General features: G+C 40.7%; 1 protein-coding gene across 3 annotated transcripts in view; it reads right to left on the bottom strand.

Moving 5' to 3' along the window:
- The window catches only part of Tjp2 (tight junction protein 2), a 111238-nt gene that overhangs the window by 68647 nt on the left and 19949 nt on the right, over positions 1–22642 (bottom strand). For 2 of the 3 annotated variants that reach the window (XM_046459363.2, XM_046459361.2), the window contains exon 1: positions 20946–21102. The exons of the other annotated variant lie outside the window; for it this stretch is intronic. In XM_046459363.2, coding sequence (XP_046315319.1) covers positions 20946–21005 — 60 coding nt within the window. In that variant the 5' untranslated portion in view covers positions 21006–21102. Of the gene's footprint in view, positions 1–20945; positions 21103–22642 lie in introns of those variants that run through there. 3 annotated transcript variants of the gene reach the window in all.

The raw sequence follows: 22642 nt of genomic DNA on the forward strand, positions 1-22642 counted from the left end.
TGCACACTGACCACAGAGATTCTCACTGTAGTTAACAAAAAGAAGCAAAAGTATGTTCTGGACAAAGTAAACCATGAACATGATATTTTGAAATTTAGCAATGCCCAAATCAATTTCTTTTACTTGTATTCTTTTTGTTTTTAGTTTATATTTTTGAATTTTCTAATTTGTTCTAATTAGTCATACATGACAGTAGAATGTATTTTGACACACTGCACACAAATGGAGCACAACTTCTCATTCCTCTGGCTGTACATGGTGCAGAGTCACACCAGTAGTGTAATCATACATGTATATTGGGCAACAGTGTCTGTCTCCTTCTACCGTCAGTTTCTACATATATATTTTGAGATGGGGATCTCACTATGTTGCCCAGGCTGGGATCTCTTGGGCTCAAGGGATCCTTCTGCCTCAGCCTCCCCAAGACTGAGGCAAACACTAATATGCTCCCCACCTAATTTCATTTTTTTAATATTTATTTTTCAGTTTTCAGTGGACACAACATCTTCATTTTATATTTTTATGTGGTGCTGAGGATCGAACCCAGCGCCCCGCGCATGCCACATCCCCAGCCCCCACCCAAATTTCATTTTTAACCCAATACTGTTTCACTACATTTTTCAGGAGAAAGCCTACACAGAAATTTATCTTTAAAAAGTAGGAGATTAGGGGCTGAGGTTGTGGCTCAGAGGTAGAGCAGTCGCCTAGCACATGCGAGGCCCTGGGTTCAATCCTCAACACCGCATAGAAAGAAATAAATAAAATAAAGGTATTGTGTCCAACTACAATTAAAAAATAAATATTAAAAAAAAAAGATAATGGTTTAAAAATAAGTGGGAGATTAACCAATTCCCAGCATTGGAGAAGTTCCAGGAACCCAGGAGAAGAAAGATGCAATATCAGCTGCCTTCCTTAAGTCCCCAGCCAGAACTTTTTTTTTTAATTTAAATGTTATTATAAAAAATAAAGTTTGTACTGTACATAAAAACAACAAAACAACATCCCAAGGCTTCCTCAAGCTGTAACATTACTAGCTAAAATATTTATAGACATCTGGGTCAGAAATATAGATATTATAGTTAGGGTTGGGAGTGTAGCTCAGTGGTAGAACACTTGCCTAAGCAAGCACAGGGCCCTTGTCACACAAATATATATAATTGGCTGTTATGTACATACTTAAGACCAAAGATTTTTTGCTGAGGAAGTGAATTAGGTCACTACCCAGAAGAAGCTCCCCTCCAGCTCTATTTTCTACTCGCCAAACACTGAAACTCTTTGTTCATTGTATCAGACACTGTAAACTGTTTGGACATCCATTGTTAGCCCTGGCAGACTCCAAGTCTGGAGAAAAAGAGATAAAAAAGGATTCTGTCAATATATTTCTAGCACATTCAAAAATCTAAGCAAGCTCTGCAAATAACCACTAACCGCTAACCCAGTGGCTGAAATAAAATCTCTGGTCAGACATATCTTTGCACTTAGAAATCTGCCCTCCTTATCAATTCAAATTTCCTTACAAGAACTATTCAGAAGTAGATCTGTAGATGTCTAAAGTGTTAATCTATGAATCACACGGCCAGATTCTCACTCCCTTTAAAGAAGTTACGAATACAGGGTTAAAGTAGGTCAGAGTTATAGGTAAAATTATTTGAATGAGAGAAGATTCACTGATTTTTTATTTTTATTTTTTGCAATGTTGGGATTGCTGACTTTAAGGTAAAGTTCAGTTCTTTCCACATGTGACAGGACAAAGCCAAAACTGATAAGATTTTTAAATGTCTTAGCTCATTCTTTGTAAAACAAACTCAAAATATTTAGGACAGACACTATTGATAAATGTTTCAGTAGGACAGAGCAATCTGTCAGCATGAGATCTGAGGCACAAACTAGGATAAGAACCTAATCTCTTTCCATTTCATTGGTCAAAGACAAAAGAAGTTAAAGATATGGGGAGTTATCAACCAGACTTACTACTATCATTCATTTTATTAAAAAAACAAAAAAAAAAAAACTACCAAATAGAATGACTTCAAAAAGAAAGAATTCATTAGGTTCCATAAAGTCATCCATCAAAGCAGTTCTTAAAATTAAGTTGCCTTTCATTTTTATTTTTACATTCAATTGTAGGCTTGAAATTTGTGATTTCCTTTTTTCTTCTCTCTCTCTCTCTTTCTCTCTCTTTTTTTTCTTTTTGCAGTGCTGGCTGATCAAACCCAGGGCCTCCTACAGGCTAAGCAAATGCTCTACCACTGAAACTCAACCCCAGCCCCAAAACTGTAACTTCTCAAGCTTGCTTCTATAGAAAAGTACTTAGATCACAGAGTGCAGATGCAGAAAGTGAGGCCCTTGCAGAAAAACACCCGACACGCAGGCAGCTCTGCCAGCTACCACCTATACTACGACTGGTGACTGCAACATCACAGGATGGATTCTGAGCATGCCTTGCAGAGGTCACTCTGGTGACTGCGGCAACATTGTGTTCTTCAGAAATAATGATGAAAATAATACATTAAATTGACTATGCACCTCTCAGGAGGCTTCGGCCATTTCTGGCTTGCTGGTACTTCTAAAAGAAATGCCTCCAACTTCTTCACCAACAATGTGCATAAGTTTAAGATCTGGAAGGATGAAGCCAATCAAAAGCAAAAACCCTTTGTTTTTCCTACAGTAGCAGCAAGGTGGATTTCTAAGCATGAGCCATCTTCAAGATCCCTGCTAATACACCTGCTGTGGAAGCTGAGAAGACTGAAGGTCTTAGGAAGGTCTTGGCTCCTGGGGGCAGCAGCTTCCTCTCTGTGGCAAAGATTCTAAAACCAGCATTGGGCCCTTGGTTTTTAATCCGACAGCCTTTCCACAGTTCAGGAGGCACCTGAACCTCCACACTGAGTCTTTCTCGCCTAGAAATAACTAGAATGATGTGAGTTTTCTTGACTGAACCCTAGGTATGCAATGCCCATTTTACAGCTGGGAAAACTGAATATGAGAAAAAAGTAAATCGCCTAACTTCAAGGAAGTAAGCAGCAGGACCCAAGGATTCACACCCAGGGCTGAATTCAAAATTATAGAAAGGGAGTTAAGCACATCCCCACAGATGACAGAGGAATTCTACTCCTTGGAATTTACACAAAAGCAATGGGTACATAGGTTCACAAAATAACCTGTAGGCAACTTTCATAGCAGCTTTACTTAGAATAGCAAAAAAATTGAAAACAACCAAATATCCACCAATAGAAGAATAGATAAACTGTGGTAAATGTATATCCATGGAACAAAGAAGAACTACTGAATCTCATGTAACAACATGGATGGATTTCACAGAGGTTTGGTTGAGCAAAAGAAGCCAGACATCAAATGGTGATTTGATTTACATGGGTCCTCCCAAGGTCAGGCAAAACTATTCCCTGGGGAGTGGTCAGAAGAGAGGTTCCCTTGAAGGTAGGAGTTATAACAGTCATAGAAGTGACAAGACAGAACCTTCTAGAATGATGGAAAGTTTTAGTTTTTGATGTAGATGGTAATCACACAGGGGAACAAACACAGTTATATAAAATATCATCCAACTCTGGAACGGGGGTAGAGGTGGTGGTTGCACAATACAGTGAATGTACTAATGTGTCATTGAATAACACGCTTAAAAAGGGTTAAAAAGGTGGCTTTACCATTATGTATTTTACCACTGAAGGAAATGGAGACTTACAAAACCCTCAGGGAAAAAGGGAGCTCAGGAATCTGACCTGATGCAATCTCCCTGAACTGCTAAAATCCCCCTGCCCACCAAAAGTAACTGACCAACTCCTCCTATGACCTGGCCCTGCTAAACCCTTTGATCTCGGCCAACACCCCAGTCAAATCTCTCCATTAGCATCCCTAATGTCTCCCATCACTGGACAGAGTTCCACTGGAGAATGAGAGGGCATCCCCTCCTGCAATCTCAATGGTGGAGGACCCCCAGGGTCCAGATGACCCAAAAGGCGAGGTCTCAGGCAGGGTGCCTCTGTGAGAGACTGAAAAGGCTCGAAAGAATGAGAAGGCTGGTGTTGCATGTGGGAACAAAATGGCAGAAAGTGGCCTCTGATCTGCAGGTCTGAATACATAAGAGAAGGAAGGAAACAGAGCATATGGTTGGAAGGAGGACACCTACAACACCAATAAAGGACCCAATACAGGTCCTTGCTCCATTTATGTGGCAGAAAGATAGCTCATGCTTAGAAATCCACCGTGGGATGGGACTCCCCCGTAAGTCGTCTCATTAAAAGTTTCAAAATTTTCCACCTCAAATCTGACCTCAAAAACAAACGCCTAATTAGGCTGAGTACCCAGATCTAGCCACAATCTAAATTAGACAACCTAAGTCAGTGGCCCAAATTCAGAATTCAGAAACTTTGACCCCCAAATCCTCCAAGACTTAGACAATTTCCTCCAATAAAATGGCAAATGGCCTAAGGTTCCTTACCGCCAAGCTATCTTTTACCTCTGATCAAGGACCTCATTATATACCTTGCTCTGCTCTCTAATTAATTTTCACTGATTCCCAGCCTCATAAGTCCCTTAGATAAGGTCCTGACCCCCAGCCCTCTTCTTCATTTACTGCCCTCAAAATAGCAGATGAACCCCCACCAAAAGTAAGTAAAGCTGGAGGCTATAAAGGAAAGTTTTACAGACAGGAATGTCTGATAACTATCAAAAGAAACTGTCAGAGTCACAAGCTTTTTTCTGAGTCATTTTGAGACCTACAAATCTAACCTCCAACACAGGCAGGCTTGATCTGTATTTGCTAGTATGACTATCTAGCCCCAATATTTATCCCTCATGTTGGTCTAAAAAATGTAATATTGCACATAAAAGTTCTGACTAACTTTACCAAGAAAACCCTAACTAACACAGATAAAGGGATCTCTAGAAACACAGAGGTAATGCCAAAAGAAAGGTATTTTGCAAAAATCAAATGGCATTAAACTTCTTAACTGCAACTCATGAGGACATCTGTGACATTATAAAAACTAAATGTTGCATCTAGTAATTCTATCAATTACTAGATGATCCCCATGTGCTTTCTTTTCCAAGAAGCAATTTACCTACAGCCCTGCCTGGCCTCTGTGGACAGGATACATCACATTCCTTAGTAAACTACCTGTTCACTGCAGGAGAAACGCAGGCCCAAATAATGTGGATAAGAGAAACACAAATTTCCCAGAAGGAGGAGACTTTTGTGACCAGATTCTGAAACTCTGGGAGATAACGATAGTTCCTCCTAGCCATAAAAATCTGTAAGAATGTATGGTTAGGAATCCAATTAGAACTGGGCAGCATGGGCCAAGGTAAACTAGAGTTCCCATGACAGTGGGGACTTGAAAATCTGATGTCACCCTAATGTCAGTCAAAAGTCAAGAGGTGAGTGGGTTAGATCCTCCTTCACCCCAGTGTTGGGAATGTCGGTCCTGATTTGCTCAGTTTCTTTTCTGTGGGAGAAATTTGGTGTGTGGGACAGAGGAAGGCTTGAGACAACTGAAGGCAGCTAGCCAGGGCCACTTCCTGGTGCTGCACAAAGGTCTCATGACCCAAATCTGACCCCGACAGCCCTCAGGGGTACCAAATACCAACCACTACCTGTCTCTCTTTTTCTGACTGACTTGGCTCAATAGTGGAGGGCACCCTCATGTAATGGATCTTGGATCCTGAGATGAAATCTCAGTCTGATCTGAGGTCTTTAGGAAAGAGGTGAATCATTAATCCTCAGAGAATGAGCCAAGCAATCTCTCCCTCTTCAGCAATGCTTCTACTCCAGGTCTGTCCACACTGTCTGCCTCTTAAACAGGGACCCATTATGATAGATTCTCCAGATAGAGCACCCCTAGCTTAAAAATTAGACTACCTTCTCTAGACTCTCATAAAACATATTTTCTTCTGTACTCCCCTCATCTGATAGGGAAAAAAAAAAAACAAAAACAGAAAATCTGTCTCAGTCAATTAGAGTAAAACTACCCTGCATTTGTCCTAGCTCAGGAATCCAAATTATTCATTTTCTCTAGTGGAGATATCACCCAGAACACTAACAGGCTACCTCCCACTTCAAATTGAGGAACATAATATGAAATCATGGTCCTGTGAGTATGAGGCCTCAAAAGGACAAAGGGAACATGTAAGAAATGTTAAGGGCACAACTAGCTGGCAAATGTCCTCCTTTAAATTAAAAAACAGTTATCAAGAAGTTAGTATCCTCCATTCTGAGTGAGGTCCCAGCCAGAGGTCATGAAGGAAAGGCAGAAACTGCTGACCCCTAGAGGCTGTGGGATTGGGGAGATATCCCCTAGCCAAAGAGAAACTGTTCTCAACACAGATGCCCATGTTATGTTCTGGTTTGTTGTTGTTGTTGTTGTTGTTCAGAGAGGAGCCTTGTCCTCAAAAGTAGGGGATGACCAAATCACAGTTGAGATAAAGGAGATGCCTAATAATTTTCCACATCCAACCTAACCCGATTACCAACTAGGGAAATGAAAAAGGGTCTCAGGAAGAAACATAAACTATAGAATACACCTTATGAAACTGACTTTATAAAACATAAAATGGTTAAAATGCCCTATGTATGAAGTTTTGCTTCTTAAACTGAAAACAGAGCTTCTCTGACTTCTTAACTTCTCTATCTCCAAGGCTTGCAGAACTTGCAAGTCTTACAAGGCTTACAGAGGTGATTGCCCAAAACTGGTTTGAGACCAAAAGGAGGGGGAAAAAAAAAGTGTCACTTTTACATTCAAGCTGCTTGTGAGACCTAGATGGCTGGCTATCTTATCTCCTCTTAGCAGTCTATCATGCTGCTTTCTTAACAAGTCCTCCCTAAACATTACAGCACAGGGAGGGAAGATGGAATGATTTCATATATATAAGTCTTCTTTACCTGAGAATCTTTACCTAAGGATTTCAGGGCTTTCTCATTCTTTCAATATCCAAACTGTCTCTAATCTGAGCCAAAAGTACACTGTGAGCTGATAAAGATGTTCTGCATGCTCCTTTAATTATGGCCATGTCATTTTATTTAGAACTCTGTTTTTCTTTTCTTTTTTAATTCTGTTTTTGAGCTTATGGTTTTATGGTGAATTCAATTTGATTCTGTCTGCCTACATTAAAAATATTTTTCTGATCAGTCTATTTTATCTAACTTTAGAGTTTTTGATACTCTGTCATTATTCAGAGGCCAAATTTTTAAGTTAACTCTCAAATACATTGGAGAATCTCCTTTGACAAAAATCCTTAAAAAAAAAAAAAAAAAACTGATGCCATTGAGGACAAGTGGCCACCTAAATCTCAGTGTCTACCATGGCTGTTACACTTTACACCTAGCATTTCCAACTATACAAGAATCTGTATAAGTCATAGTGTAAAAGTCTGATAAGCTCTATTTTAATTTCTAACAATTTAAATCTAAGAGAGGCTTTAATAAACATCTGTAGCTTTGCCTCCTACCTGTGGAGATCTACCTACAAACAGCTACAAGATCTTGGTTTCCTTTCTGTTTTATGTATGAATGCACACCGGTGTATTGTGTTTTTGTGACTACATATGTGCTTGCATCCACATACCATGTGCATGGTTATCAAAATTGGCATATAGATAAATGAGCACTCATAAATTAAAATTTAAAAGATAAAAGGCTCCAAATACCTTTTAGTTCATGTTACTTTAAAAGTTCAATTTAAATAAGGTAAACAGATGAGAGTAAAGATGCTTTTAAAATTACTAACTCACAAGGTTTTCTAGGTGGTCAGACAATTAACAAAGTGTTGGTTTCTACAAAATGTCTAGAATGCCATATCAATTATTTCTAAGATTTTTCTTCAACAGGAAACTTGTCTGATATCTTGGATTTTACAGTTAAAAATTAGTAAATTAGATTTAACACCACATCAAATTTCTTGTGTCTGTTAAGTTTTACTATTTACATAGAAACTAGTCTTAAAGGAATTAGGGTGTATACAACTCTAGTTAAAAAAAACAACTGTTCTTTTAGAGTATTACGCTACATTATAGATTCTAAACTTTGAAAGCTAAAGATGTTTAATATAAGAACATCAGTGTAAACATGGAACTGTTACTGGCTTCTATGTCATATCTTCCAAGTATATAAGTCTTTATAAAGTTTAAAAGAACATTTTACCAAGCTGGTGTTCTTCAAACTAAAGTTTAAAGTAAAGGTTTGGGATTCCAAAAATTATGTTTCCTAGTTAATAGTTATCACACAAACTAAATATGTTTTTACTCTTGTCAATTTCAGTTTGTATTTTCCCTATAAACCTTAACTGTTATCTTTCTTTTAGTGCCTTACAGAAGTACAACTTCTAATATAACAATCTAAGTTAATTTGAGATAATAGGCCATCACCTACAGGACAGACAGGATGATGTAAGGCTAATTTCCAGTACTAATACTGACCCCAATTAAACAGAAATGGTAAATAACTATAAAGTTATAGACTTTAAAGGTAAAACCCAGTAATCTTACTTTAAGACTGAAACTGACTTGCTGCATGTTTAAGAACAAAGCTTACAGACTAAAGTCAAGGAAATAAAAGGGCCAAAAAAGAGAAAATAGCCAATATTTGGCTCTTGGCCTCTGAGTCAGCTCAAACCCAAGGAACAAGAGGAGTTCTCTAAGGGCTTTGTGAATCTGGGCCACATGACCTCCAATCAGGGACATAAATGAGACCCTGAAGAACAGAAAGCCAACCAGTGCCAAGAGGAGGGTCATTGGAGATGACCAAGAGAAGCCACATGGTCAAAGAGAGCCTGATCCACCTTGGCAGATGGCACTAAAGGAGCTAAGAGGCTGCTCTCAAGTTCCCAAGAGTGACCCCCTGAGGAAACAAGGTCAATTTGACCAGCTTAGTCTTAAACAAGTAGCAAAAACAGTTATAACTAAAGTACAGCCATACCTGGGCATGTAAAAGACAAGACTATAGTTCTTTTAATGGAACTTAAGACATATATTGTGTCAGCCCCACAGCCCTGATGCCCCTACCCCCAATTCTGAGACATTTTTCCTCTGTGAGACTCAGATTTACCCCTGCCTACCAAAGATAAGACTGGCATCTGTACCTTGGTCTTGTTTATTCCTCAAATTGATGTTTTTTAACTAACAACCAAAGTTTGCCTATCCTGATAACAGTGTCCACCAGACACAAGGGAGCTCTTCAGTTCATTCCCTTACTCACAGGGCTAGAGATATTGGCACAGGGGCAGTGAGATTAGGAACCTCTATTCACTACTATAAAAAGTTGTCACAACCACCTATTGAAGATATCCAATTCAGTTCTCTGATTCAGTGCTGGCTTTACAAAATCAGATTCCGTGGCATCTGTCATCCCACAAAATCATCGGGTCCTAGATCTCCTTAGTACAGACTGAGGTGGCCTCTGTCTCTTCCTCGGGGAAGAAGGTTGATACTATCTTAATAAGTCAGGAATAGTAAAGGAGAAGATGAGAAAGCTAAAGGAACAAGCTGCTAACCTAGCAAATATCTCCTCCTCCCCTCGGTAGTGGGGAGGACTTCCGACCTGGCTTGGCCCATTATGACCCCCATTCCCCTGATTATCTATTTCTCTCCCTTCTTTCATGTTTCATTAATCTTTTCCAGAGGTTTCTAACAGAACGTGCCTCTACCATCTTCAGGGCCACCATCCAAGAACACGTGGAAGCTATGTTCCTCCTTCAGACTCTAGAAGATGTCCCAGTGATACCTCTTCTCAGCAGGAAATACCCAGATGTGATGATGTCACCCCAACTCATTATACCTCTTTCAGAGCCTAGAATGAGGAAATGAAAGATCTCCAAAACCCTTGGGGGGAAAGGAGCTAAGGAGTCTTACTTGTTGCAATCTCCCTGATCTGCCCAAATCCCCCTGCCCACCAAAAGTAACTGACCAACTCCTCCCATGACCTGGCCCTGCTAAACCCTTTAAAACTCAGATACTTGTTGTAGCCTGTTGCCATTTTCCCCTTGTAAATGATTCTCCAACAGATCAGTGATGCTGATCTGTGGAGGTCTGTCTCCGTTTCCTTTCTTTTTGTATTCACTTTCATTTGCTTTCAAACACACACACACACACACACACACACACACACACAAATTCCTGAGTTTTGGCACCAAAAAGCAGAACGCAAAACAAAAACAAAAAAAAAAAAAAAAAAAATTCATCCAGCTCTCCACTTGACATTGAAATATAAATTTAAATAAATTTGTATTTAAACTGTACTATAATAAAATACCATAAAATTTATAACAGAAAATGTGTCACTCTGAGTAAGGATGAGAAGACAGACCCTGGGTACTACTGTTTCTCTGAGAAAAAAAACTCTCAATGGAGACATTTCAGATGCATTTTTTTTAATAACAGCTGATGGTGAATTCCATCTATTTCTTTTGCTCTTTCCTGACCCTCCACTTCCCAGAGTCATCTGCCAAATTGTGCATTTAACTAATGTAAGTAGACTGAAAATATATATCTTCTGAACCTTTGACTAAAATTTGCATTTAGGGCTAGGCATGTTAACTCAGTAGCATTATATAGGATGTATAAAACCCTGGGTTTCCATCCCCAGAACCAAAAAAAATAAGTAAATAAACAAACGAGGCAAGGTATTTCATGTCTGTAATTCCAGCTACTTGGGAGGCTAAGATAAATGAACTGAAAGTTGGGGGCCACCTTGGGTAACTTAGCTCAAGATAAAGTTTAAGCCAGTACTGGGCGCAGTGGTGTACACCTGAAATTCCAGCAACTTGGGAGGCTAAGGCAGGAGGATCTTGAGTTCAAAGCCAGCCTCAGCAACCTAGTGAGGCTCTGAGAAACTCAAAATAAAAAAAATAAAAAGGATTGGAATGTGACTCAGTGGTTATGTGCTCCTGGGTTCAGTCCCCAATACAAAAAAATAAAAAAATAAAATAAAAGGGACCAGTCAGAATGGCAATCATCAACAATACTAATAATAGGCATGATAGTGCAACCCTATAATCCCAGCAACTTGGGAGGCTGAGGCAAGAGGATAAGGAGTTCAAAGCCAGCCTCAACAACTTGGTGAGGCCCTAAGCAACTCAGTGAGACCCTGTCTCTAAATAAAATATAAAAAGAGCTGGGGATGTGGCTCAGTGGTTAAGCACTTCTGGGTTCAATCCTCCGGTACCAAAAAAAATAATAATATAAATAATAATCAGTTCTGGAGAGGATATGGAAAAAGAGGAACACTTTTACACTGTCAGTACGATTGTAAATCAGTACAACCACTATGGAAATCAGTATAGCGGTTCCTCAAAAGACTAGACATGGAATCACTCTATGACCCAGCTATATCACTACTCTGTATTTATTCTGAAGAATTAAAGTCACCTTACTACAGTGATACATGCATACCCATGTTTACAGCAGCACAATTCACAATAGTCAAACTATGGAACCAGCCTAGGAGTCCATCAACGGATGAATGGATAAAGAAAATGTGACATATATACACAATGGAGTTTTATTCAGCCACAAAGAAAAATGAAATTATATAATTTGCAGGAAAATGGATGGAACTAGAGGCCATTCTGTTAAGCAAAATAAGTCAAACTCAGAAGGCCAAGAGTTGTATGGTTTTCGCTCAAATTCAGTAGCTAGAAAGGAAAAAGGAAAAGAAAGGTATATGGGGGAGGTGGATTTCTCATGAAAATCAAAAGGAACAAAGAGACCAAGAGGTGAGAGGGAGGGAGTAGGGAAGTGCTGTGGAGTAATAGTGGTGGTCAAACTCTATTGTTATAATGTATGCAGATATGAATATTTAACAACAAATCCCTCCATTATGTACAACTATAATGCACCAATAAAAAATATGGGAAAAAAAATTTAAAGAGGTGGGTGGGTGTTAGGAATATAACTCAGAGATAGAGCACTTGGCTGACATGTGAAGCCCTGGGTTTAATCCCCAGTACTACAAAAAAATTTTTTTTAATTTTTTTTTTTTTTAATTTACATTTAGGCTCTGCTAGGAAGGTAGCCACAAAAGTGTTCAAGAGGAACTCAGGGCCTCTTCATTTCAATATGTCACCACTTGCCTGTTTTTAAACTCTAACAATAATACCAGAAGGAAAAGCACAAATGTTTTTCAGTTCCATTTCTGGAAAACTTCAATGGATGTCTGAGATGCCACAAATCTCTCTCCCCTCTTAAAACTCACCCTGACACTAAACAGAGCAGCTCAAGAAGGCAAAGTGGCTCAGCCTGAAGTTGTACTGAAAAGTTTGCATGTGCCTGATAAGTAAGGCTGAAACTCAGTGACAGCAAGTGCTCTCCCAGGAGTCCATGAACAGAGTTTGCGGATGGTGAACAGGAGGCTGAACTTCAGCCTGTTTGTGAAGATACTGAAAGAGCTCCCAATTCCAGGCCCGCCTCCCCTTCCATGCTCATGCTAAGAAAATGTGGTCCCAGGGGGAGAATTCTGTGGGCAAAAGAAAGAGCTGTGGGAAGCCCCCAGTATGCAGCTTTTACTGGGGAGAATAGAAAGGAAGAAAATGAAGAAAGTTTCTCAAGAAGCTATGCAAGATTGTTGTGGTGCTTGCCTGGGCTGCGCGGTAAGGAAGATAAAGCTGCGATAGTACATTATTTAAGCTGCAACTAAATAATAGATGTTTCCATCACCTTTTTTTTTATACTGGTTCTTTTTAGTTATACATGATAGTAGAGTCCATTTTGATGTAATTATACAAGCATGAAATATATCTTATTCTAATTAGGACCCAGTCTTATGGATATACACAATGGTGAGATTCACTGTGTTGTATTCCATCACTTCTTGAATTAAACAACTATCAGCCACTTTGGGGTTCCCAGTTTTTTTGTTTGTTTGTTTGTTTGTTTGTTTGCTTTTTTAATGCCTCTCAGAAAGAATCCACTGAACCTCTTTTTTAAAGAAAAAATAAATAAAAGGAAACAAACTTAAAATTGTTGAAGGAGCAAGGAAGCACTCTAAGAGCCAACAGAAAATTTTCAGAATGTTCTCTAGGCTTTACACTAAGCACTCAGAACACTCAGAATAAAGAATTTAGAGACCATCATCAGCTGGGCCAAGGGGTGCACATCTGTAATTCCAGCAACTAGGGAGGCTGAGGCAGGAAGATCACAAGTTAGTGAGGCTCTATGCAACTTAGTGAGACCCTTTCTTAAAATAAAAAATAAAAAGGACTGGAGATGTGGCTCAGTGGTTAAGTACCCCTTGGTTCAATCCCCAGTACCTAAATAAATTATTAAACTAAATTAAAAATAGAAAGGGCTGGAGATGTGGCTTAGTGGTTAAGCGCCCCTGGTTCAATCCCCAGTACCCAATAAAATTAAATTTAAAAAAAAAAAAAACATCAAATAGGGGCTGGGACTGGGGCTCAGTGGTAGAGCGCTTGCCTAGCATGTTCAAGGCACTGGGTTCAATCCTCAGCACCACATGAAAAAATAAATAAAATAAAGGTATAAAAAAATACAACAATCTTTTTAAAAAAAATCAAATATAACTAAGAAACTGAAGATTAGAGTTTAAGCAGAGACTTTGATAAAGTCACCCAGCTAATTAATGGTGTAGCTGATACTGTTTCTATATCATTACAAAAATGTTCTCTAAAATAAACATTTTTTGGTAGGAGTTTTCCTCACAAACTATCATCTACTCACTACATAAATGTAAGGAATTCACTCTTCTAAACTCTCAATTAGTCTTTGACTCATCCTAGTTGATGCTACAAAGCTTTCCCAAATCAAGTCAATGTCCTTAAGTACTCAGTGGATTTGTTTGGGCTCTGACAGCCTCTGGGCTTACCTAGATGACTCAGACCTGGGAGGGGCTCACCACTAATGGGAAGTGACTTGTGGCAAGAAGCCCACTTGATAAGAGCTAGAATAAACACTAGGAGGTGCACACTAACCAATCCCAGGCAAGAAAGTAACTGACTCCACCTTTCTGAAGAAGGGTAAGGGAGGAAGCAGGCTCCTGAAACTCAGCTCACCAGGAAGTTCCTTCTCCGTGATTCATTTTTTTCCAAAACCAGAAATGCTAGTTTTGCTCATTCATTCCCTCAAATAATTTTAATCTGCCTTGCAGATATATTTAGAAACAGACTTGTAAGGTTTGAAAGAGGGGCACTAGCCAGGACGCACGTGTTATTGACTCCTCCTTTCCCAGGTGAAACTCCACCCACCCAAGTTCTCAGGTACAGCTATCCATGTAAGGTAAAAGGTCAGACACTTAACCTGCAGAACTCCACAGCACTTCCTTTAATAATGTCATAAGAAATGGCTGTCAGCAAGTGGAAACAAATAGCTACATCTGGAACATTATTTCCTCCTGGGAAGAACAATGCTGCTAAATGGCACACATTCTGGAGTGGTTCACTAATTCCTACAGATGACTAGAAAGCATTATTTCCCTGTTCACTTTCAACTCCAGGGACAAATTTAAAGTACCGGCAATGTTCTCAAATTCTATCAAAGCTCTTCTGAACCACAATGGCAAAAATGTAAATGGTTTTTAATCATTATTTACTACCAAAGGAACAACTATCCCAATAATTCTCTCCCACAAGGCATTACAAATATTCCCTCCAAAGGCCTCTGACTTTTCACCAACTCATAAATTTAGGCCCATAGGAATACAAGGTGTCCATGAAATGAGGCATAGAAAATTAAAATTTCCATAGTTCATGCCATTTGTTTCCGCATAAGCATAATGCATATATTTTGTATGGTTGATTTAAGTCTACAATAGAAATAATAATGACCATATTAATTAATTCTGAAGTCTGTATTCACATACAATATGAGTAAAATTTAGAAAACCTTACATTCAAGGATGTGACATAAGACCTTGGCCATGATTAATGATATGATTCGAAATAATCTGGTCAGTCAGTCACGCTTCCAGACCACAAATATTTGATTCACAGGGCAAGGAGTGCAGCTCAGTAGTAGGGCCCTACTTAGCACATTCCCAGCGCTGGCTTCAACCTCAGCACTGCCCCCGCCAAAAAAAGAAAATTTATTCACAGAGGATCTATCAGGACTATTTTTACCAGTGCTAACATCACTACTGCCTCCATCCAAAACAGTATGGGAGGAGAGACACCTAAGTAGAAACCATATCCATGGATATTCTAGTTAGGCTTATTTTTTCTTCTCAAACTTAAAATAAACATTCATTATTACACAATGTATCTTTTGCGGCCAGCAAGTCTGTAATACACAATGGCATGCAAGTGTTAAGGAAAGCTTCATTATGTTTTTAGGGTTACACATCTGATAAAGCTTTAACCATCATACAAGAGCACTAAACAAATTTATCTACACTGATTTAAAATGACTCAAGCTGGGTGTGTTTGCACATATTTATAATCCCAGCAGCTCCGGAGGCTGAGACAGGAGGATCACAAGTTCAAAGCCAGCCTTAGCAACTTAGCAACTTACTGAGATCCTGTCTCTAAATAAAATATAAAAAAGGATGGAGATGTGGCTCAGTGGTAAGTGCCCCTGGGTCCAAGCCCCAATATCAAAATAAATAAATAAATACATAAATAAAATGACTCAAGTACAAGTTACCAGCTGAAGGCTCAGAATTTCTCATAAAGGGCATGTACAGGCACACCATTAGAGATTTTGGTGATTAAAATAGTGTTATCTTGTTTTATGCACCTAACATCAGCCTACATCTCAACTGGTCTTTTTTTTTCCCCCCAGGTCAAATCAGAATTGTTCTCTACATCAGGATTTCCAGTTCTAAAACAATCTTTGCTAAAGCCTCTTTTATAGATCAACATTAGCTCTATCAAAAAATAAAAACTAACTCGGACATGGTGGTACACACTTATAATCCCAGTTACTGAGGAAATAGGAGAATCGTAGGTTCAAGATCAGCCTAAGTAATTTACCAAGACCTGCCCTCAAAATAAAAAATAAAAAGGATTAAGGATGGAGCTCAGTGGTACAGCACCCCTAGGTTTAATCCCCAGCACCTCAGGAAGTAAACAAAAATTGGCTGGGTGTGTCTCCTCGTGGTGAAGCACTCTTCTAGCATGAACTGAAAAAAAATTTTTTTAAATAAAAGAAATAAAAATTCCTGAAACCAGCACACTTTTTAATATACACGTTTAAGACCAAGTCCATCACCTTCAAATTTCCTGGCTTTTCTGAACCATTATGTCTGACATTACTGAAGGTGTGGACAAGGTATACTTAGAGCTCTCCAGAACTAAATGCCACACCCCTATCTTAGTTAGCATTACCCAAGTTGCAGCTGTCAAGCATCATCTTCACAATTTTGTTTTATACTTCATCCCCACAGTTTACAGTTTTTCTTAAAACAAACTCAACTGTTCTACTTAATACTTATTTTTAGCTCATTCTAAGCAACCTAGGAATCTAGCCATAAAATGAATGGGTTTGGTACCTGGCTTCATTTTTTCACTCCTAACATACAATATTCATGCCTAAGCAGTGAAAAATAGAATATGTCCCCACAGTACCACCTGCAAGCCTGTGTATACTACACTTCATAAAACACTGCTTAGAGGACAGCAAAAAAAGGAGGAGAAAATGCTTAATTAAATGGTCAGGTATTTGGGGAGATTGACAGTCTTTAGTATTTCTTCTGAGTTCACAGGTTATCCATGATGATGAGGCTTAGATGCAATAGAGAGTATGCTAGAGACCCTAGTAGCTTTAAAAAAAAAACAAAATAGGGGGCTGCAAATGTGGCTTAGTTGTACAGTGCAACATCCCCATGCAACAAGGAGTTTGAGGCCCTGGGTTCAATCCCCAGCACTCCAAAAACAAAAAGTCCCCAGTATGGGCTGCCGTTCATTGCCCAAGCCTAGGCAGGACCTCCAAGGACTCTAGTAGTCATTGTGCATCTCTTAATCAAGTAGAAAAAAATGGAAACAGGCACTTGCCAACTCAGAACTTTGCCTTTTACCCAACAATGCAGGTAGCCTACAAGCTCAGGTGATTACTCAGGTGACTCCAAGGTACCATGCAAAACTGGAACTAGCTATTGCAATATTAGAAAATGGGATTTTGTGCCTGAAAACTTCTTCCTATTGCTATTATATAGTATTATTTAAAAGTTAAATGGTCATACCACCTTAGACCCCTATAAATATGTTAGCTATATGGGCTTCTGCTAAAAACACATCATCACAAAAATTCCTTTGGGGGTGAAATAGGCCCTATATAGTTTTTATAACCTTAACATAGCTCATGCAAACATTGCTGCGTTTAGCCCACCCAATGGGGGTTAAATCTGACCTTTGAGTCTGTTTCTGGCCTTGATCCTTGAACTTAGGATTGACAGACTAACTCAATAAATTCTCAGATAATTCTGCTTCCTTCCACTCATGTCTTGTGTGACATACCTCAAACATTACCATACTTCAAACCACCTTAGCCTCCCAATACCAAAGCTGGCTGATTCCAGGCCACCCTGGCCAGCAGTTTTTAGACTGCTGACTATTCTTTTAATCAATGATGCATTTTACTGAGAATCAGCTCTCAATCTGTAGCCACAACTGCTTAATAGGATTTGTTTTCAGCATCAGGAAAGGAATTCCCTAATGGGTCATATTCTTGGTAGAAGTATGTTGAAAGTTTGGTGATTACTAACCCTACCTAACTCTTCACTGTGCACCACCCATGTCTCATGCCACTCCCCAACCAAATCTGCATGGACTTTTCAAAGGACAGAACTACTACTGTATGCAGGACTCAAGTGCACAAATTAGGCCCCACCTAATTTCAGGATATCTGTCTCCTAAAAAGAAAGCCTTCTAAGGAGAGAAATCCTTGCTAAGCTCAAAAGCTAATGGTGGGGATTTCACTGGCTCCCTTGCATTCAGATATATTCCAAAAGTTCTCACACTCACACTGAAGATAAATGATTGACTGTGACCTTGTCCATGTGCAAAAAACTAGATCAAAAGTTAAACAAATATTGGCAGAAGTCACTGCAAATGGAATTCCCCAGAGGATGATGTAAAAATTCATTTAGTCTTAAGCCTATGCAACCCTTAAAAATAGTAATATTTACTAGTAGAGGGTGGGGTGGAATGTTTACTGGGAAACTAACTTCACTTGTTTATGGGGAACGTCAAGCCATTAGGAATTTCTATGACTACGCCTCCCAAAGTTCTGTTACTGGCATTAGAAGCCTTTCAAAGCAGTGTGAAACTCCTTCTTGTTTTTGTCTTTGCCAACTACTCCTATACTTGTAGATCTCATCTCCCTTATCAACCCAAAACCCTGCACTTAACACCCACACTTAAAAGGTTTTTAGCACCTATTTTGGTTCCTATGACTGGCTACCCTTTACTTAGCACCCACTCTGTGCCAACACACTCTGCGTCATTTCATCAGTCCTTACTCGGCCTGAGGTGGAGGCATTACTAACTCCATTTTCTATAGTGGCTTACATTGGGAGTTGTCTGTTCCAATGCCCTTTCCTCCCAGCAAGAATCCCTGAAAGGTGTGCACAGAGGACAATCCCACCCTTTGTTGTATTCCTGAAATGCAGAGTATGCATCTGTATCTTACATATTCCCTCCCTCACCCTCAGGAATCCTAACAGAGACAGAGAGATCAGAGTCTAAAACAGTCTAAAATGTTCAGGTCCACAGACCTTGAAGGCAAAACTCAAGTCTTATTCAACTTTGAATCCCCTTACAGTAACCAGCAGTAAGTAGATACTCATTAAGAATTAACAGAATGGGGGCTGGGGTTGTGGCTCAGTGGTAGAGCACTTGCCTAGCATGTGTGAAGCACTGGGTTCACAACTCAGCACCACAAATAAATAAATAAATAAAGGTATGTGTTCACCTACAACTAAAAAATAAATTTAAAAAAAAAAAGGGGGGGGCGCTGGTGATGTGGCTCAAGCGGTAGCGCTCTCGCCTGGCATGCGTGCGACCCGGGTTCGATCCTCAGCACCACGTACAAACAAAGATGTTGTGTCCCGCGAGAACTAAAAAATAAATATTAAAATTTTCTCTCTCTCTCTCTCTCCCTCTCTTTTTTTAAAAAAAAAAAAAGAATTAGCAGAATGGTATTGAAAAAGTTGTTTGGGTGGGGATGTAGCTCAAAAGTGTACTCGAAGCTGGGTACATTTGTGCTCATCTATAACCTCAGCTACTGTGGAGACTGAGGCAGGAGGATTCCAAGTTCACAGCCAGTCTGGGGAATATCAGGAGACCCTGTCTCAGAATAAAAGATAAAACAAACTGGGAATGCAGCTCAGTGGTGGAGTACCTCTGGATTCAATTCCCAGTACCAGAAGGAAAAAAAAAAAGAAAAAAAGTTGCAGGAGCATATCAGGGATAAGAAAAAAGTTCATGCATGGTGGCACACACACATCTGTAATCCCAGTGTCTTGGGAGGCTGAGGAAGGAGGATTGTGAGTTCAAAGCCAGCCTCAGCAATTTAGTGAGGCCCTAAGCAACTCTATGAACCCCTGTCTCTAAATAAAATATAAAAAGGACTGGTGATGTGGCTCAGTGGGTTTGATCCTGGATAAGTGCCCCTGGGTTCAATCCCTGGTAAAAAACAACAACCAAAAAAAAAAACCTTTATCAATCTTTGCCAGTAGCTCTGAATATTCTCAAGAAACACTTCAAAAGTCACTTTTGCCTTGGTAAAGAACACTTACCTTCTCCTGTCTCCCCTACAAAGGGAATCACAGCTCCATGTTCATATTTCTAAATGGCACTCATTGAACTTCACTATCTGCTTGCATCCCCAACAAGTCTGTGTGGTAAGGCATGTGCCTCTGACCCATTTTGTCTTCACCACACTGAAGTGGAGCAGTGTGTGTGAAAACTTATCGAATAAGCTAATGACATTCTTAGGCAGTATTCTAATAACACTTCACTACCAACGAATTATTAGTACTAGTTTCTCACTTTTAACTATATCCTTCCCAGGTGTGCTTGAGTTATAGTCTACCCCAGGAATAACTTGAACCTCGGTGGACCAGTTCTCCCTAAGAGATTGGCGGCACCCCCAGCTCAGACCACCTAGAGAGCTGAAGGATCGGGCCTCTCTCCTCCCACTGGGATTCCCTGGCTGAGGGAAGGAGTGTACAGGGCAGTTTCTATGAGGGAATGACTCTCCACTGGGAACTTCAGGGAAACCACAACCATTATTACTCAGCTGCCAGGGAAGCAGCTCTGTCTGAGAACTGAAGCGAAAATAGAGGTGGGAGGCTGTATTCCATTACTAAGCGCTGGAGTATTCACTTCCAAGTTCGTCCACATTTCACAAATGTTAAATCTCGTAAGTTGAAATCCTTGATTATTTATAGCTTAAAATAAACTACTGTGTGGAAGGGGAAACTTGACAAATAAAGACATAAAATAAAGGAACTGGTGACAGGTAAGATAATACAAGAGTACAAAGCATTCATCACTCCCTTGTTGTGGCTTCTTCCAAAACCCCATATTCATTCCCATTGAAAGTAACTTTTATTTGTAACGCGCAGGCAGCTGGTTAAAAAGGAAAATGAGGAGTTTGGTCCCCAGCGAGTTGTCAGTTCCTCTCAAGGACCCCCATACGTGCCACTTTGCATTAAGTACAGTGTGCCTTGAAACAGAGCAGGAAACACAGGAAAAGAGCAGGAGACGACAGGCAGGAGCTGCCTGGGTTCAAGCCATTTCCTCTAGCTGCGACTTAATCTCAAATCCAAGTGACTTTAGAGAAAAAGATCCCGGATTCCTGGAGACCACGAGTCACAATGGGTCCGGCAAAATCTACCCTTCTCTGCGCTCCGCGTCCGGGTGGGAGAATGCCAGCTTTCTCCAACGAAAAGGGAACAACTTCAGAGCAACCTTTGAGCCGAGCCCACCACGCGCTCCCCGGCTCACGCTCCCGACCCCTCTCCCGAATGCGCAGCTCAAGAGAGGACTTACACGCAGCCAACCTGACAGCTCCCGCCGGGGTGGAAACCCGCGGTCTCCCCGCACCGGCATCTCGGCGCAGGTCCAGCGTGGGCGCAGTTCTGGGTCCCGCTTCTCCTCCTGGCCGCGGGTCAGTTCTCCGACCTGCAGCCCCAGCCGCCTGAGTGCAGAACGCGGGGACCCACCCCTTTGTCCCTCCTCCCGCGGCGGCCCGCCCCCAGCCAGAGCGCTACGCTTTTGCGCCTGCCGCCGGCCCGGGAAACCCTCCAATGGGCCGCTACCACCCTGACAGCGAGCAGGGGGGTAGCTCTCCTATGCAGCGTGCCCAAGGCCCCTAGGGCAGGCCTGGTCACTCATAACGCCTGGCTGGGGTCGGGAGGAAGCGGCAGCGGCGGATAAGAGTTCCGAGGCCTGAGCATCCTGCCGCACCTCCGCTTGCACCCCCTCGGGGCTGGCCCGATGGTTCGCTCCGCGGCGTGCACTGGAGCTGGCAGGTCCGGTCTGAGCGCGCGCCCGGGAAGCGCTACAAGTTTGGCGAGATTGGGATGAGCCTGCGGCGCTGGCCTGTGTGTCCGCAGGTTTTTCGCGTTGAGGTCACATGGCCGTCCTGTAGAAACACTTTTTGGAGACGACTGGCCTCAGAAAGGCCAGGAGGTGGAAAACCCCGAAAGTTTTCCGTCTCGTCTCCAGGCCTGCCAGGCCAGCGATACATAGTCTCGTTCCCCAAATTTGTCAGCTCAACTGCTTACCCAAATCCTGAGGTATGCGAGGCTCATATTAAATATTAAAACGGGACTCTTCGGGACAATGTACGCCAGGTTACCGCTTTGGAACATAGCCAACAACTCGAATAAAGAGATTGAATTCTCTCCTCCATCGTCATCAGCTTATTAAAAAACTACAGTAGTAAGTCACAAAGCCTCACCCAGCAGGATTCCTCGAATCCAACAGGGTATATTTATTAGTTTCAGAGTCCCCTTTGTGCAATTTAAATAAAAGTATTTTAGGTGCATATAAATGATTTGGAGAATCAAAACTACCCCGATTGAATATATATAATCGTGTGTGTGTGTGTGTGTGTGTGCGCGCGCGCGCGGGCGCGCGAGCGCAAAATTTGGGATTTGAAAGGTAAAAGAACAAGTTGGAAATGTGTTGCCTATACCGCTCTTCCCTTAAACTGGAAAGCAAAATACAACTTAAACTCACAAGTAGAAGGTAGAAGGTAAAAGGTTGGTCGGATCCCCGGCCCCCTGATGAGATCCAGATGCTGGGATCCCTCTCTGAAAAGTTGCTTCACTTCCTGTCTAATCAAAACAAGTTTGGCAGTTTATGCGGAAAAACAAGTCGAGCAGATGCCTCTGAAAGTATTATGCTTCTGGCCTCCTTTGGAGTAGATAACCAAGTGCATGCCTTTGGATAAAATGCACTGTGAGTAACATTTCCCACTTTAACTCAGTCTCCCTACTGAGACATTTTGGTCATATTCCTGATGTGAAATGTTACTCTCCTGATCTAAGCATGTATGTATATGTGTGTATGTATGTGTGTGTGTGTGTGTGTGTGTATATATATATATATATATATATATATAATTTTTCTTAAATGGTTTCCAAATTAGGTGGTGCTGACTTACTAGAATAATGATAGCACTTGTGAACTGGTCACACCTTAAGTAATGTGAGTTTATACCACTGGCATTTAAAACTAGA

Source organism: Marmota monax, unplaced genomic scaffold (assembly GCF_021218885.2).
Source record: "Marmota monax isolate L192 unplaced genomic scaffold, Marmota_monax_Labrador192_F-V1.1 WCK01_AAM20220418_F8-fsc00059, whole genome shotgun sequence".
Classification (NCBI taxonomy): Eukaryota; Metazoa; Chordata; class Mammalia; order Rodentia; family Sciuridae; genus Marmota; species Marmota monax.